The sequence below is a fragment of the Cynocephalus volans genome, chromosome 12, assembly GCF_027409185.1.
Source record: "Cynocephalus volans isolate mCynVol1 chromosome 12, mCynVol1.pri, whole genome shotgun sequence".
Taxonomy (NCBI): domain Eukaryota; kingdom Metazoa; phylum Chordata; class Mammalia; order Dermoptera; family Cynocephalidae; genus Cynocephalus; species Cynocephalus volans.
This window is the reverse complement of record NC_084471.1, coordinates 8787250-8803690: the sequence shown is the minus strand read 5'-3', so window position 1 is coordinate 8803690 and position 16441 is coordinate 8787250. Positions and strand designations below refer to the sequence as shown.

General features: G+C 35.4%; 1 protein-coding gene across 1 annotated transcript in view; it reads left to right on the top strand.

Annotated features, from left to right (window-relative positions):
• WBP2NL (WBP2 N-terminal like) overlaps positions 1–15850 on the top strand; it is a 33964-nt gene extending 18114 nt beyond the window's left edge. Inside the window, exons 5-6 of the mRNA XM_063115615.1 lie at positions 2107–2214; positions 15462–15850. Of these exons, the coding sequence (XP_062971685.1) occupies positions 2107–2214; positions 15462–15850 (497 nt within the window). The remainder of the gene's footprint in view (positions 1–2106; positions 2215–15461) is intronic.
• The last annotated feature ends 591 nt before the right edge of the window (positions 15851–16441 follow it).

Sequence of the window (16441 nt, the reverse complement as noted above, 5' to 3'; positions counted from 1 at the left end):
ACCTTTAATGATATAGTGCAAAGATAGAAAGGCCAACAAGTTCACAAGCTGTACTCAACTGACAGCTCTTCAGTAGTCCAAAGGGAACACAGCATCGGGAAGCCTAAAATCAGATAACAGGTTGTGTCTAGGCAGACAAAGGGAGTATAGCTATGGGAAATCCAGGGTCAGTGGACACTTGAAGTTTAGTCCTTTGTTGCTACAGATGTCTAGGGAACTCAGGACAGTTGCATACTGAGTCTTGAATTCACTCTAATTTTTGGCCATACAGTACTGAAGAAGGCCTTTTTCTTTTCTTTTTTTTTTTTTTAGGATTATGAGCTAAAGGGTCAGGCAATGTTAGCAATTTCTCTTTGTGCTCTCATTAAAATCGACTTGTTGGCTTGCAAAGCTAGATTCATGGTCTCAGCAGTTGCACAGCCCCTTGGAAAGGATTTAAGCAACTTATATGAACTTGGCCCAATGTCTGGAACAGCTCTGGGTCTGATTATAGCATGGGTTAGGTGTGGGAACCTACCCTCTCACCCTTCTCCCCATAACCCAAGTTTCAAGGCTTCTGAGACAGACATCCTTGAGGCCCTTGGAGTTAACTACCAATCATGCTTTACAATCTGATTCTTTGACCAGAATAGATTTCCTTCCCCTATGCAGAGTTGATATGTCAGGGCTCTTTGATTTATGTTTTTTAACACATACATATTGAATTCCTATTGTGTGCCAAATGCTAAGTGAGACAATTGGGAACACAACAATGAACAAGGCACACATAGTCCCTGTCTTTACTAAACTTATAGTCTAGTGAGAGTCTTATATCAAATAAGCAAACATGTAAGTGAATAAAATAATTACTCATGTGGGAAGTACTATAAAGGACATTAATAGGATATTGAAAAAGGAAGACAATGGAGTATGGAGGGCAACTTCAGATTTATAGTGAATTAGTTTGGACAATGCTAGCTGATAAAACAGATAAACCCCAAATTATCAATGCTTAAGATAGTAGATATTACTACTTGTGTAAAGGCTAATCAGCAGAGGCAAGAGGAAGCTCTGTTCCACATAGTCATTCAGGGATCCAGTCTCTGCCATCTTTAACATATGACTTCTATGGCCTCTTTGGACAGTCAGCAGAGAGGGGAAGAGAGTAAATATCTCACTTGGTATATTAGTCTGTTTCCTGTTGCTTATAATAGAATAACTGAAATAGGGTAATTTATAAAAAAATAGAATTTATTTCTTACAGTTTTGGAGGCTGGGAAGTCCAAAGTTAAGGTGTGCATCTGGTGAGGGCTTTCTTTTTGGAGGGGACTGTGTACAGAGTCCCATGGCCACACAGAGTATCACATGGCAAGAGGCTGAGCAAGAGCGTATGTTAACGTGCTTACTTGTTCTTGTAAAACCACCAGTCTATTCCCTGATAACCCATTAAACCATTAATCCATTAATCCGTGAATGGATTAATCCATTCTTGAAGGCATAGTCCTTACAATCCAATCACCTCTTAAACTTATCATAATAATTTCAAATACCATATTTGGATTTCCCACCCTCAACATTGTTATGATGGGGATCAAGCTCCAACATGAGCTTGGGGATGGAGGATGGACATTCAAACCATAGCGCCTGGGAAGTTTTCATGGCCAGACCTAGAAGCTGTATACATTACATCTGGTCACATACCTGGAACATTATCCTGGGTTATCTAGGTGGATCCTAAATGCTATCACAAGTGTTCTTATAAGAGAGATGCAGAGGGAGACAGACAGAAGTTCTTTCTTTCATATCATATTGCCCTTACATTAATCTTTAATAGATATATCTTGCCAACGTGATAGAATCCTTACTTGGAAGTTTTTTATGAATATCTATTATAAGTTCTATGCTAGGCCCTGAATAAGCACAGGTAAATGAGACACAATCTCTGCCTTCAGGAAGCATGCAGTTCAGGACAAGGGTCATATTTATTTTTTATCTCATCTCCCAAGAGCATTGTTGGACACACATGTAAGGTGGTGGTTAATACTGTTAATTATTCAGTTAATAGCTACTATACGTCTAGCTTAAAAGAGTTAAAAGAGTTTATATTTGCTAAACTTGTCTTCTCAGCTGCTCGAGGAGTTCCGCTTAGAACCTTAAATTACTGGTTTGGCCCTGCAGGAATTTATGTCATTACTGGAGAGGGGAACATGTGCACTCCACAGATGCCTTGTCCAGGTAAGTTATGGCAGGGAGGTTCTTTCAGGGAGGTGGAAAAGTATGCTAGAGGTGCACAGATTTATTTACTGTAGGCTTGCCTCCAACTCTGCTACAGGAGAAGCAGCAGAGGTCTGGGGTCAGAAAATGGTTGAGTCCATGTCTTTGTTTCCAGGCTGAATACCAGTGGCAAGTCAGCAAGTGACTGGGCTTCGGTTTCAGCTTACTTTTAACTATTAAGCACAAACATGAAGCATACCTGGGAAACTCCCATTAGTGGGAAGGGTCACTTCCTGCTTACAGCCTGAGCAGAAAGTATATGCTCCTACCCACTTCCCCCTTCCCATTTTACACTAGCATAACCATCATGCCTGTGTCTTGCCCTTCCACCTCACGAGGACTAACACCCTGAGCTTCATGCCCTGTACCCTTTAACAGTTGACCACTGCTACTGAGTCAGGTTTCTGGGAAGTGATAGTTCAGTGATTCTCAAATGTGGTCCACTGCCTACTAGTGGACCACAGAGGGTCTCCTAACACTGCCATCAGACTCCAAAATGCAGGCCTTTTCTTGGGTTCTCCTTGGAGCACGATGTGCATGTCCGTGGGCTTTTAGTTTTATATACAACTTATTTGTAACCTTAATAGTTACCTTGGTTTTTAAAGGTTATTAAAATCTAATATTCATAGTATAAAAATAAGTGTTACCAGGGTTTAAAATTTTTTTTATTGAGGTGAAATTCACATAACATTCTATTAACCATTTTAAACTTGTATAATTCAAGGCTATTTAGTGTATTCACAATGTAATATAACCACCAGATCTCTGAAGTTTCAGAACATTTTCATTACCCCATACCCACTAAGTAATTACTCCCTTTTGCCCACTCTCCCCATCCCCTGATATCCTCTATTCTGCTTTTGGTCTTTATGGAGTCATAAAAGGAATCATACAGTATGTGACCTTTTGTGTTTGGCTTATCTCACTTAGGGTAATGTTTTCGAGGTTTCTACAAGTTGTAGCATGTAGCAATACTTAATTCCTTTTTGTCACTGAATAATGTTCCATTGTACATATACCACAATTTGTTTATCCATTCATCTATTGATGGATATTTGGCTTGTTTCCACCTTTTGGCTGTTATGAATGGTAGCTGCTATAAACATTCATATCTAAGTTTCTATGTGGACATATGTTTTCATTTTTCTTGGATGTATACCTAAAAGTGAAACTACTGAGTCATATGGTAATTCTACATTTAAGTTTTTGAGGAACCACCAAAATGTTTTCCAAAGTGGCTACACTATTTTACATTCCCACCAGCAATGTACAAATATTCCTATTTCTCCACATCCTCGTCAACACTTATTTTCCTCTTTTTTTAAAAAAATTATATTTGGGGGGTAAAGTGGTATCTCATTGTGGTTTAAGTTTCATATCCTTAATAAACAATGATGTTGAGCATCTTTTCATGTGCTCATTTGCCACTTGTTTATCTTCTTTGGAGAAATGTTTATTCAAATCCTTTGCCATTTTTAAACTGGGTTGCTTGTCTTTTTGTTGTTGAGTTGTAAGCATTCTTTATATATTCTGGATATTAAACCCTTATCGGATATAGGGTTTTCATATATTCTTTAGGTTATCTTTCACATTCTTGATAATGTCCTTTGATGCACAAAAGTTTTTAATTTTTATCAAATTTATCTATGTTTTCTCTTGTTGCTCGTGCTTTTGGTGTTGAATTTAAGAATCCATGGCCAAATCCAATGTCATGAAGATTTATCCCTGTGTTTTCTTATAAAAGTTTAATAGTTTTAGCTCTTACATTAAAGTCATTGATTCATTACAAGTTAATTTCTGTCTATTGAGTGAGGTTAGGGAAAACTTTATTCTTCTACATTTGGATATCTAGTCCCAGCAGCATTTTGTTGAAGAGACTATTTTTTTCTGTTGGATGGTCTTGGCATCCTGTTAAAAATCAACTGGTCATAGATATTTGGGTTTATTTCTGGACTCTCAATTCTATTTCACTGGTCTCTAAGTCTGTCCTTATGCCAGTGTCACACTGTTTTGATTACTATAGTTTTGTAATAAGTTTCAAAATAGAGAAGTGTGAGTCCTCCTACTTCGCATTTCTTTTTAAATTTTATTTTGGCTATTCATGATCAGTTTCAGTTCCATATGAGTTTGAGGATCAACTTTTTCATTTCTGGAAAAAAGGCCATTGGGATTTTGATAGGGATTACATTGACTCTGTAGATCACTTTTGGGATTATTGCCATCTTAACTTTATATTAAGTCTTTCAGTCCATAAACATGGAATGTCTTTCTATTCATTTAGGTCTTCTTTAATTTTTTTCAGTAATGTTTTGTAGTTTTCAGCACACAGGGCTTTAATCTCCTTGGTTTCATTTATTCCTAGGTACTTTATTCTTTTAGATGCTATTATAAATGTAATTGTTTTCTTAATTTCCTTTTTGGATTGTTTATTGTTGGAACTAGGATTTAAAAAATTAAACTCTTTATTTTGAGATAATTATGGATTCATATGTAGTTTTAAGAAACAATCCAGAGAGATCCCTTGGACCTTTTACCCAGTTTCTCTCACTGGTAACATCTTGCAGAACTATAGTACAATATCACTACCAGGATATTGACATTTGATAAGTACAGAACATTTCCATCACCCCAAGGATCCCTCATGTTGGTTTTTTTTTATAGCTATACCTACTTCCTTCCCAGACAGACTCCCTTCTTAACCCATGGCAACTACTAATCTGTTCTTTGTGTGTGTGTGTGTGTGTGTGTGTGTGTGTGTGTGTGTGTGTGTGTGTGTGGCTGGCCAGTACAGGGATCAATGCCTGTACTTTGATGTTATTGTACTGTGCTCTAACCAACTGAGCTAAATGGCCAGCCCCCTGTTCTCCATTTCTATAATTTTGCCATTTCAAGAATGTTATATAAATGGAATCATACAGTATGCAACCTTTTGGAATAGGCTTTTTTCACTCAGCATAATTCTCTGGAGATTCATGCAAGTTTTTGTATGTATAGATAGTTCATTTTATTGTTAAGTATTATTTCATAGTATAGATATACACTCATGTATCACTTAACGATGGGGATACTTTCTGAAAAACGTGTCGTAGGCAATTTCATTGTTGTGCAAATATCATAGAGTGTACTTAGGCGAATGTAGATGGTATAGCCTACTACATACCTAGGCTATATGGTATAGCCTATTGCTTCTATACTGCAAGCTTCTATAGCATGTTACTGTACTGAATACTGTAGGCAATTGTGTTTATATTTCTTGAGGTTTGTTTTATGGTCAGCATATGGTCTATCTTAGTATATTATTCTGCTGTCGTTGGATGGAGTGATCTAAAAATTTCTATCAGATTGTGTTAGTTGATAGGGTTGTTGAGCTCTTCTATATCCTTGCTGATTTTCTGTCTCATTCTAACAATTGTTGAGAGAAGGTTGTTGAAGTCTACAACTGTCATTGAGGATTTGTCTATTTATCATTTCAATTTTATCAGTTTTTGCTGAACATTTTATAGCTCTGTTGTCTGTTTTATACACATTTGTTGTTACACAGGTGTTCCATGTCTTCTTCGGGAATTGACATTTTAATCATCATGTAATATCCCTCTCTATCTCTAGTAATTTCTTTGTTCTGAAGTCTATTTTAACTGGTATTAATACAGCCATTCCTGCTTTTCTTTTATTCATGTTTTCTGTTATATGTGTTTTCATCCTTTTCCTTTTAGCCTGACTATATTGTTATGTGAGGGTCCTTCAAAAAGTTCATGGGAAGAAAGAATTGAAAGATAATATGAATCTTTCCATGGACTTTTTGAAGTACCCTCGTATGTGAAGTGAGTTTCTGTAAGACATTATATAGTTGGATCATGTTTTTAAATCTGCTCTTCTAATTATGTCTTTTGGTTAGTATGTTTAGGCCATTTACATTTAATGTAATTATTAATATGTTAGGGCTTAAGTCTACCATTTTATTTTTTGTTTTCTGTGTGTTTTCTCCATTTTTGTGTTTATTTGTTTCTTGGTTTCCTTTTTTCTGCTTTCCTGTGTGTTATTTGAACATTTTTTAGAATTCTATTTTTATTTTTATTTCATGGTTTTGGGTATATCTCTTTTTTATATTTATTTCAGTTGTTGCTCTAGATATAGTATGTTATGTACACATAACTTAATACTGTGTATGGGTATTATCATTTCACAAGTTCAAGTAAAGTGTGGACATCTTATTTCCCCTTTCCTTTCCCCATTTATAATAGTTTTAGATATTTTCTCTACATACATCTAGAACCACATCATATGGGTGAAAGTCTAGGCACCCTACTTGGCCACAGTTTTTCCTGTGGTGTTGAATGTAGTAGAATGGTTATTGTCTAAATGTTGTCTTTGTTGCTAGGCTGCCACTTTCCCAGTCCTTTAACATCTCTTCACCTTTCAGAGTCTTATGTTTGTTTTATATATAACGTCCAGGGTTTTTAGTTGTTTCTAGTGGGAAAAATAGGGAAAAGTATGTGTGCTGCATCTTCTCAGAAGCAGAAGGTTGCTAGGATTTTATTATATACTCTAATTCAGTATTTTTCTATGAAGTCTGACTGAATTGCATAACTGTCATGTATTTTCACATCAAATGGTCATTCTCATTTTGTAAAAACAGCTTGTTCCCTGAAACTTATAATTAAAAAACCAATCTTGATTTGTCATTATGTATTATTATTTTTTCTCATTATCAATTTAGTTTACCCCACAGTGTGTAATGATGTATATATGCATCAATCATTTTCTAAAATTAGACTTTTTAAGGCACATTTGCATTATGATTCAAACATGAACCAGATGCACATATTGCTAACCATATATACAAAAAATATTTCCTAAATAGGCTTGTACGATGGTATTTTATTGTGTAGATTAAGAGGTTTTCTCTCTTAGAGTTTAGGAAGAGTCTACATGCTCTTTTGTTGCACCTTGGTAGATTGTAATCAGGAAAATTTGAGAACTTCTGAGAAAGCTCAGTATGCCTTGACATGGGCAAGCAGTACACAAAATTGTGTGGTCTAAAGCTTTGGGGTTTTAAAAAAATTAGTTTTATTTTTGAGAATAGTTTTAAATTTACATAAAAACTGAACAAATAGTATAGAGTTCCCATATTACTACACATATACACATGCACACAGAGGTTCTTGTATTTTAATGTCTTGCATTAGTTTGATACATTTGTTACTACTAATGAATCAGTATTACTACATTATTATTAACTAACATCCATAGTTTACATTAAGGTTACTTCTTCATGTTGTACAGTTCCATAGGCTTTGACAAGTGCAAAATGTCATGTGTCCAACATTACAGTATTATGTAGAATAGTTTTACTGTCCTAAAAATCCCCTGTGCCCGACATATTTATCTTATGTTCTTCCTCCTTGAAGCTCTGGCAACCACTATCTTTTTATGGTCTCTAGAGCTTTGCCTTTTCCAGAATGTCATATAGCTGGAATCATGTTGTATGTAGCCTTTTCAGACTGGCTTTTTTCACTTAGCGATATGTATTTAAGGTTCTTTCATGCCTTTTTGTGGCTTAATAGTTCATTTCTTTTTATCATTGAATAACATTCCACTACAAGGATGTAATACAGTTTGTTTACCTAGTCACTTATTGAAGGACATCTCAGTTGCTCCAAGTTTTTGGCTATTATGAATAAAGCTGCTTTAAACATTCTTTTGTAGGTTTTTTGGTGGATGTAAATTTTCAGCATTTGGGTAAATACCAAGGAGCAGGATAGCTGGGTCATGTGGTAAGAGTGTATTTAGTTTTCTAAGAAACTACCAAACTGTCTTCCAAGTGGCTGTACCATTTTGCATTCCTGCCAGCAATAAATAAGAGTTGCTGTTGCTCCACATCCTTGCCAGAATTTGGTGTTGTCAGTGTTTTGGATTTTAGTGGTATCTCATTGTTGTTTTAATTTGCAATTCCCTAATGACATATGATGTTGAGCATACTTTAATATGTTTATTTTTCTTCTCTATATTTTCTTAGGTGAGGTGTCTCTTTAGAGCTTCTGTCTTTTTTTTTTTTTTGGTGGCTGGTGGTACAAGGATCCAAACCCTTGAACTTCTTTTGTTTATTTCTTAATTGGTCATTTTTCTTATTATTCAGTTGTAAGAGTTCTTTGTTTATTTTGGATACAAGTTCTTTACCACACAGTGATTTTGCAACAATTTTCTCCCACTCTGTGGCTTGTGTTTTCATTCTCTTAACAGTGTCTTTCACAGAGCAGAAGCTTTTTCATTTTAATGAAGTCCAATCTCCAACTTATCAATTTTTCCTTTCATGGATCATGCTTTTGGTGTTATATCTAAAAGCTCATTGCCAAACCCAAGGTCACCTACATTTTCTCCTACCTTATCACCTACAAGTTTTATAGCTTTGCATTTTATAGTAGGTCTATGACCAATTTTCTTTGTTTCTTTCTCTCTTTTTTAGGCAACTGGCCAGTACAGGATCCAAACCCTTGACCTTGTGTTACAACACCATGCTGTAGCCAATAGAGATAATTGGCCAGCCTATGATGAATTTTGAGTTAAATTTTGTGAAAGGTGTAAGGTCTGTGTTTAGACTCATTTTTTTTTTTTTACATGTGGATATCTAGTTATTCCAGCACCATTTGTTGAAAAACTATCCTTTCTCTATTGAGTTGCCTTTGTTCCTTTGTCAAAGATCAGTTGACTGTATCCACGTGGTCTATGAGTATTTCCAGGCTCTCTATTCTCTTCCATTGATCCACTTGTGTGTTCTTTGGCTAATACCACCTTGTCTTGATTACCATAGCTTTATCACAAGTGTTGGAGTCAGTTATAGTCAGTCCTCTGACTTTGCTGCTCTTCAATATTGTGTTGACTATTCTGGGGCTTTTTCCTTTTCATATAAACTTTAGAATTAGTTAGTTGATATCCACAAAATAACTTGCTGGGATTTTGATTGAGATTGCATTGAATCAATAGAGCAAGCTGGGAAGAATTGATATCTTGAAGACATAGAGTCTTTCTGTCCATGTACATGGAATATCTCTCCGATTGTTTAAAACTTCTTTACTTCTTTCATCACAGTTTTGTAATTTTACTCATAGAGATCCTGTACATATTTGATAAGATTTATGCATGGCGTTTCATTTTTTGTTTTACTGTAAATAGTATTGTGTATTTTATTTCAATTCCAATTGCTATAATAAAAGAAAACAATGGGCTTTTGTATATTTACCTTTTATCCTGCAACATTCTTATCATTGCTTATTAGTTTCAGGTGGATTTTTTTTTGTTGTTGTTGCCAATTCTTTGGAATTTTGTACATAGACAATTATGTCTTCTGTGAGCAAAATTTTATTTTCTCCTTCCCAATTTGTATACCTTTTCTTTTCTTTTCTCATCTTATTGCATTAGCTAGGACTTTCAGTACAATGTTGAATAAGAGTGGTGAGAGGGGATATCCTAGCCTTGTTCCCAAACTTTAGGGGGAAAGCATCTAATTTCTCTTAATATCATTTCTTAATACCATTAAGAATGATATTAGCTGTAGGTTTTTAATAGATAATCTTTACCAAGGGGAGAAAGTTTCCCTCTCTTCCAAACTGCTGAGAGATGTTTGTTTTTTAAAATCAAGTCTGGGTGTTGGATTTTGTCAAACGCTTTTTCTGTATCTATTGATATGATCATATGAGTTTTCTTCTCTAGCTTGTTGATGTGATGGATTACATTAATTTTCAAATGTTGAGCCAGTTTTGCACACCTGGAATAAATCAAACTTGGTTGTTGTATACAATTCTTTTTATATGTAACTGGATTTGATTTGCTAATATTTTGTTTTGAAACTACATCTATGTTCATGAAAGATATTGGTCTGAAGTTTTCCTTTCTTGTAATGTCTTTATCTGGTTTCAGAGTATTTTTGGACTCAGAGAATGAGTTAGGAGGCATTCCCTCTGTTTCTATTTTCTGGAAGAGTTTGTAGGTAATTGGTATCATTTCTTCTTTAAATAGTTGGTAGAATTCATCAGTGAACCCATCTAGGCCCGGTGCTTTATTTTTAGAAAGCTTATTAATTATTGATTAGATTTATTTAATAAACATAGGGCTATTGAGAATATCTAATTCTCTTTGTGTGAGTTTTAGTAGTTTGGATCTTTCAAGGTGTGGTCCATTTTACCTAAGTTATGAAATTTGTAGGCATAGGATTTTGATAATAATCCTTTATTATCCAAATGAAAAAATCCTTTATTATCTTTTTAATGTCCATGTGGTTAGTAGGGATGATCCCTCTTTCATTTGATGTTAGTAATTTGTACCATCTCTATTTTTTTGTTTAGCATGGGTAGAATAGAAGTTTATATATATTATTTTATCTTTTCAAAGAAACACCTTTTGAGTTTACTGATATTTTCTCTTGATTTACTATTTTCAATTTCATTGATTTCTGTTGTAATTCTATTATTTATTTTCTTCTGCTTGCTTTAGGCTCACATTGCTCTTCTTTCTCTATTTTCCTAACGTGGAAGCTTAGAATATTGATTTTAGATCTTTATTCTTTTCTAATATATGCTAAAAATTTCCCTTTAAGCACTGATTTCATTGCATCCCACAAACTTTAAGGAGCTGTATTTTTATTTTTATTTAGTTCAAAATATCTTAAAAATTCTCTTGTGAGTTCTTCTTTGATCCATGTGTTATCTAGAAGTGTCTTGTTTAATGTCCAAGTATTTTGGAATTTTCCAGCCATATTTCTGTTATTGTTTTCTAGTCTAATTCTATTGTGGTCTGAGAGCATATCTAATAATTTTTATTCTTTCAAATTTGTTAATGTGTTTTTTATGGCCCAGAATGAGGTCTGTCTTGGTGAATGCTCTATGCAAACTTGAGAAGAATGTGGATTCTGCTGTTGTTCGGCAGAGTGTTTTAAACATATCAGTCAGATCAAGTTGACTGATAGTATGGTTTAGATCAACTCTGTCCTTACTGATTTTTTGCCTGCTGGATGTGTCAATTACTGATAGAGGAGTGTTGAAGTCTCCAACTATAATAATAGATTCATCTCTTTTTCCTTGCAGTTTTTTCGGTTTTTGCCACATGTATTTTGATGTTCTGTTTCTAGGTGAATACACATTAGGGACTGTTATGTGTTCTTGAAGAATTCGCCCTTTTATCATATGTAATGCCTTTTTGATCCTTAATAATCTTCCTTGTTCTGAAGTCTGTTTTTTCTGAGACTATAGCTATTCCAGATTTCTTTTGATTAGTGTTAGCATGGTATATTTTTCTCCATCCCTTTACTTTTAATCTATCTGTGTCTTTGTACTTATATTGGAATTTTTGTAGACAACATATATTTGGATCTTTTTTTTCTAATTCACTGCAACAGTCTCTGTCTTTAAACTTAGACCATTCACATTTACAGTGATTATTGATATAGTTGGATTAATACCTACCATGTTTGTAACTGTTTCCTATTTATTACACATGTTCTTTTACCTTTGCCTCTTTTTCTTTTTTTCTTTTATCTTTCCCCTTGCCCTCTCTGGTTCTGATTGAGCATTTTATATAATTTCATTTTCTCTTCTCTCTAATAATATCAACTATACTTCTGTAGAAGGATTTTTAGTGATTAGCTTAGTACTTGCAATATACATTTACAATTAAACTAAGTCTAGTTTCAAATAGCATAATACTGTTTTATGGGTAGGCAGATGCATTATAACAGAGTATTTACAAATTATCCATCATATGCCTTACAACATTGCTGTCATTCATTTTACTTATCCATATGGTATAATCACCCTGTACACTGTTGCTGTTATTACTTTGAAAAATTAGTTACCTGACAAATCTATTAAGAATTTAAAAAATAAAAGATTTTCTTTCATCTTCTCTGATGCTCTTCCTTTCTTTATGTAGAGCCAAGTTTTTGATATACATTATTTTTCTTGTTTCCAAAGAACTTTTATTTTTACTTTATTTATTTATTTAATTTTTTATTTTTAAAGATGACCAGTAAGGGGATCTCAACCCTTGGCTTCGTGTTGACAGCACAATGGTCAGCCAGTGAGCCAACCGGCCATCCCTATATAGGATCTGAACCTGTGGCCTTGGTGTTACCAGTACCACACTCTCCTGAGTGAGGCACAGGCCAGCCCTTTATTTTTATTTTTTAACATTTCTTGCAAAGGAACTCTACTGGTAACAAATTCCTTCAGTTTTTTTCTGAAAATGTCTGTTTCTCAGTTTAAAGAGTAATTTTGCTGTATACAAAATTCTAGGTTGGTGTTTTTTTTCTTTCAGTGTTTTAAAATTTTCACTCTATTCTCTTCTTTCTTACATGGTTTCTGACATGAGGCCCGTAGTAACTTATATCTTGTTCCTCTGTAAGTAAGGTGTATTTTTTCCTTGGGCATCTTTCAACATGTTCTCTTCATCTTTGGTTTTCTGTAGTTTGAATATGATATGCCCAGGTATAGATATTTTGGCATTTATCTGATTTGTATTCTCTGAACTTCCTGAACCTGCGGTTTCAGGTCTGCCACTAATTTTGGGAAATTCTTATTTATTCTTACTTCAGATACTTCTTTTGCTACTTTATCTTTTTCTTTTCCTTTTGGTTTTCCCATTACATGTATTTACACCTTTTGTAATTGTCTTACAGTTCTTGGATATTCTGTTCCTTTTTAAAAATTCTTTTTTTCTCTTTGCATTTCTATTTGGGAAGTTTCTATTGGCATACTTCAAGCTCGCTTATTTTTTCTCACCCAGGTCCAGTCTACTGATGAGCTCACCTGTCTTTGTCCTTTTGGACTTCTGTAACAAAATACCATAGACTGGGCAATTTATAAACAACAAAAATTTATTGCTCACAGTTCTGGAGGCTAGGAAGACCAAGATCAAGGCACCAGCAGATGTGGTATCTGGTGAGGGTATGTTCTTCATAGATGGCACCTTCTCATTGCATCCTTATAGGGCGGAAGAAGTGAACAAGCTCCTCATGCCTTTTTCATAAGGACTTGGATATCATTCATGAGGGAGGAGTCCTCATGACCTAATCATCTCCCAAAGGCCCCACCTCTTACCACCATCACATTAGGGATTAGGTTTCAAGATATGAATTTTGGGGGGACAAAAACATTCAGACCATAATACCATTAAACCTTAATTAATTCTTCATCTCTGTTACAGTGTTTTTAATTTCTTTCTTTTTTTTTTTTTTGACCAGTAAGGGGATTTCAACCCTTGGCTCAGTGTTGTCCACACCACACTCAGCCAGTGAGCGCACTGGCCATCCCTATATAGGATCAGAACCTATGGCCTTGGCGCTAACAGCGCCACACTCTCCCGAGTGAGCCACGGGGCTGACCCAGTGTTTTTAATTTCTAGAATTTCCTTCCGATTCTTTCTTTGAGTTTCCATCTCTTTGCTTATACTATCCCTCTGTTGTTGTGTGTTATCTACTTTTTGCTTTAGAGCTCTTAACATACTAATCATAGGTACTTTAAGTTCCTAATCTGATAATTCCAAAATCTGTGTCATATCTGAGTCTGGTTCCAATGCTTGCTTTGTCTCCTTAGGCTGTGATTTTTCTTGCCATTTAGCATGCCTTGTCGTTTTTTGTTGAAAGCTGGACATGATGTATATAGAAATTGATGTATATAGAGATTGATGTATATAGAAATTTTGAGTTATAGAAATTGGGGTAAAAAAAAAAGAAATTGGGGTAATTAGGCTTTTAGTGTGAGGTTTTGTATTGATCTGGCTAGGATTCAGGCTGTGTTTAATGTTTGCTATAGATGTAGGTATCAGAGACTCCATTGTCTTCTAGTTTCCTTTTTTCCCCTCTCTTCTGTTGCCTTTGGTTTTTCCTAAGAAATCCTTAAATAAAGTATGTGTCTTGCTCTTCTCTCAGTTGTAATCCATTGTTATTGTACTGAAGTCAAGTCACTGGCTGCTGTTCCAGGTAAAGTGATATGTACTGTGATTCTCCATATTAATTTGTCTCTCCATATTTGGAGTGGTGGTTTGCTTTGTAAACTCAAATCTTTAGTGAATCTAAGAAAAGTCTTTAATTTCAGATTGTTCAGCTTTTTTCTTCTTGTGAGGATAGAAGTGATGACTTCCAAGCTCTTAACATGTCCCCACCCTGGGCATTTTAAATGGGAGATGTCCCTATATTTATGCCCTTATATTCATGTGGCTTGTTAACTGGAGGCAGGTGTGAAAGGGTTTTGTACCAAGGGCACACTTTTTTCAGGCATCATTCTGTCTGGAGCTTTGAATACACCAGGGTCTTCATTGAAATTGTTAGCTGAATCATCTGGTTTAGAATACTTAAAGGATTTGTTTTTAAAAGAACTTTGTAGAGACAAACCAAATGCATTCATTGGGAAGACCTGTACCCACAATGCAGAATGAATCAAATGCTGTTTCTTTACCACCTGCTGTATAGTGTTCTAAGCAGTTAGCTTAAACATAAATATGGATTATAGTAAAATAACTTTACCCTCCCAGTTAAGTGACTTGGGAGAATGTAGCCCAAGGAAATAAATAAAACACAAGTTTATTGTAGTATTAATCGGAAAGTTGGAAACCACATGCTCTCCAGCAATAGGAGCATTAAGTAACATCTATCCATATGATAAAATATTACCTAGCTTTTAATTTATGAAGTAAACTAATAATATAAAGAGATTTCTTATAATATTAATTAAAAGAACCAGATTAAAAAGTATATGGTTGATATGATCATGACTGCATAAAAAATATTCACAGAAATTCTATGAAGAAATGCACAAAAATATTAAGTGTTTGTTTGTCTTTGGTGATAGAATTATAGATGACTTTTTCTTTATTCATCTAGTCTCTATTTTCCAAATACATATTCCTCATTGAGCATGTATTACTTTTTCTATAGACAAAACAAACTTTATTAAATAAAATATGTATATGTGCACAACTATAAGTGATGTACTGGTCTAACTATAGGGTTGTTTTCATGTTAATTTGAATGCCTCCACAACAGGAAATGATGAAGCCTTCAACTGGTAGTGGCTAGAGGAAATCGCTTTTAGCGTTATTCTGCCTGAATTCTGTTCCTGTGTCAGTTTGCTTCAGAATTATTTTTTATGTTCTTCTTCCTTCTCACATATTTCTTGTCTGCAGGGTATCTCAATTTTTTCCCTCCTCATTATAATTCCCAGTTATTGTCTATGGATCCCCACCTGTTGCATACGGAGCCCTCCCTGCGGGATATGGAGCCCAACCTCCAGGATATGGCACCCTACCTCCTGGATATGGAGCCCCACCCCCCGGATATGGAGCCCCGCCTCCTGGGTATGCAGCCCCGCCTGCTGGCTACGGAGCCCCACCCCCTGAATATGGAGCTCTGCCTCCAGGACATGGAACCCCGCCTCCTGGATACCAAGCCCCTTCCACTGGATATGGAGCCCTGCCTGCCAGAAACGAGCTCCCTGCTGCTGGATCTGGAGTGGAGCCTCACAGCACTGTGGCAGCCCAGACTCCTGAATATGATGCTTCTCTTCCCTCTGCCTCATCTACTCAGGCTCATTCCCCACCTTCTAAGATGTAAACTTGAGGATTCACCAAGCAAAGTGGCAGCCTAAAATTAAAGTCAGGTTAAGGAGGAGGACTGAAGTACGTGATCATGGGCCAGTCCCAGGTAGTTATCCCACCCCATGGAAGCAATCTTACAGGGAAGGTGAAGCTTTACTTCCATGCTAGATTTTTGAAGCAGAGTCAATTCTTGATTAACTTGGCTAAGGGGAAGTAGCATTGTAGGGCCAATTCCTCAATAACCTGGTTGACATTGGGCTGCATTTTTAAACATACTTTGAATGTGAGTGTGGAAAAAGCTTCCTGTCTTTCTTCCTATTCCCATTCAAGAGACATTTACAGGGCTGGCCAATTAGCTCAGTTAGTTAGAACACCAAGGTCAAGGGTTTGGATCCCGGTACCCTCCAGTTACCAAAAAAAAAAAGAAGAAAAAGAAACATTTATTATGCTCTGTTTGCCAGACACTAAGGTATTTGCTAAAAAATATCACTTTGAACACTTAGTTATTTTTCAAAACATTATTTATATTAGTGAAAGGATAGAACAACTTAGATTTCCAATAGTGAGAAAGAATTTTATAAGTAATTGTACATCTGTACAATGCAAG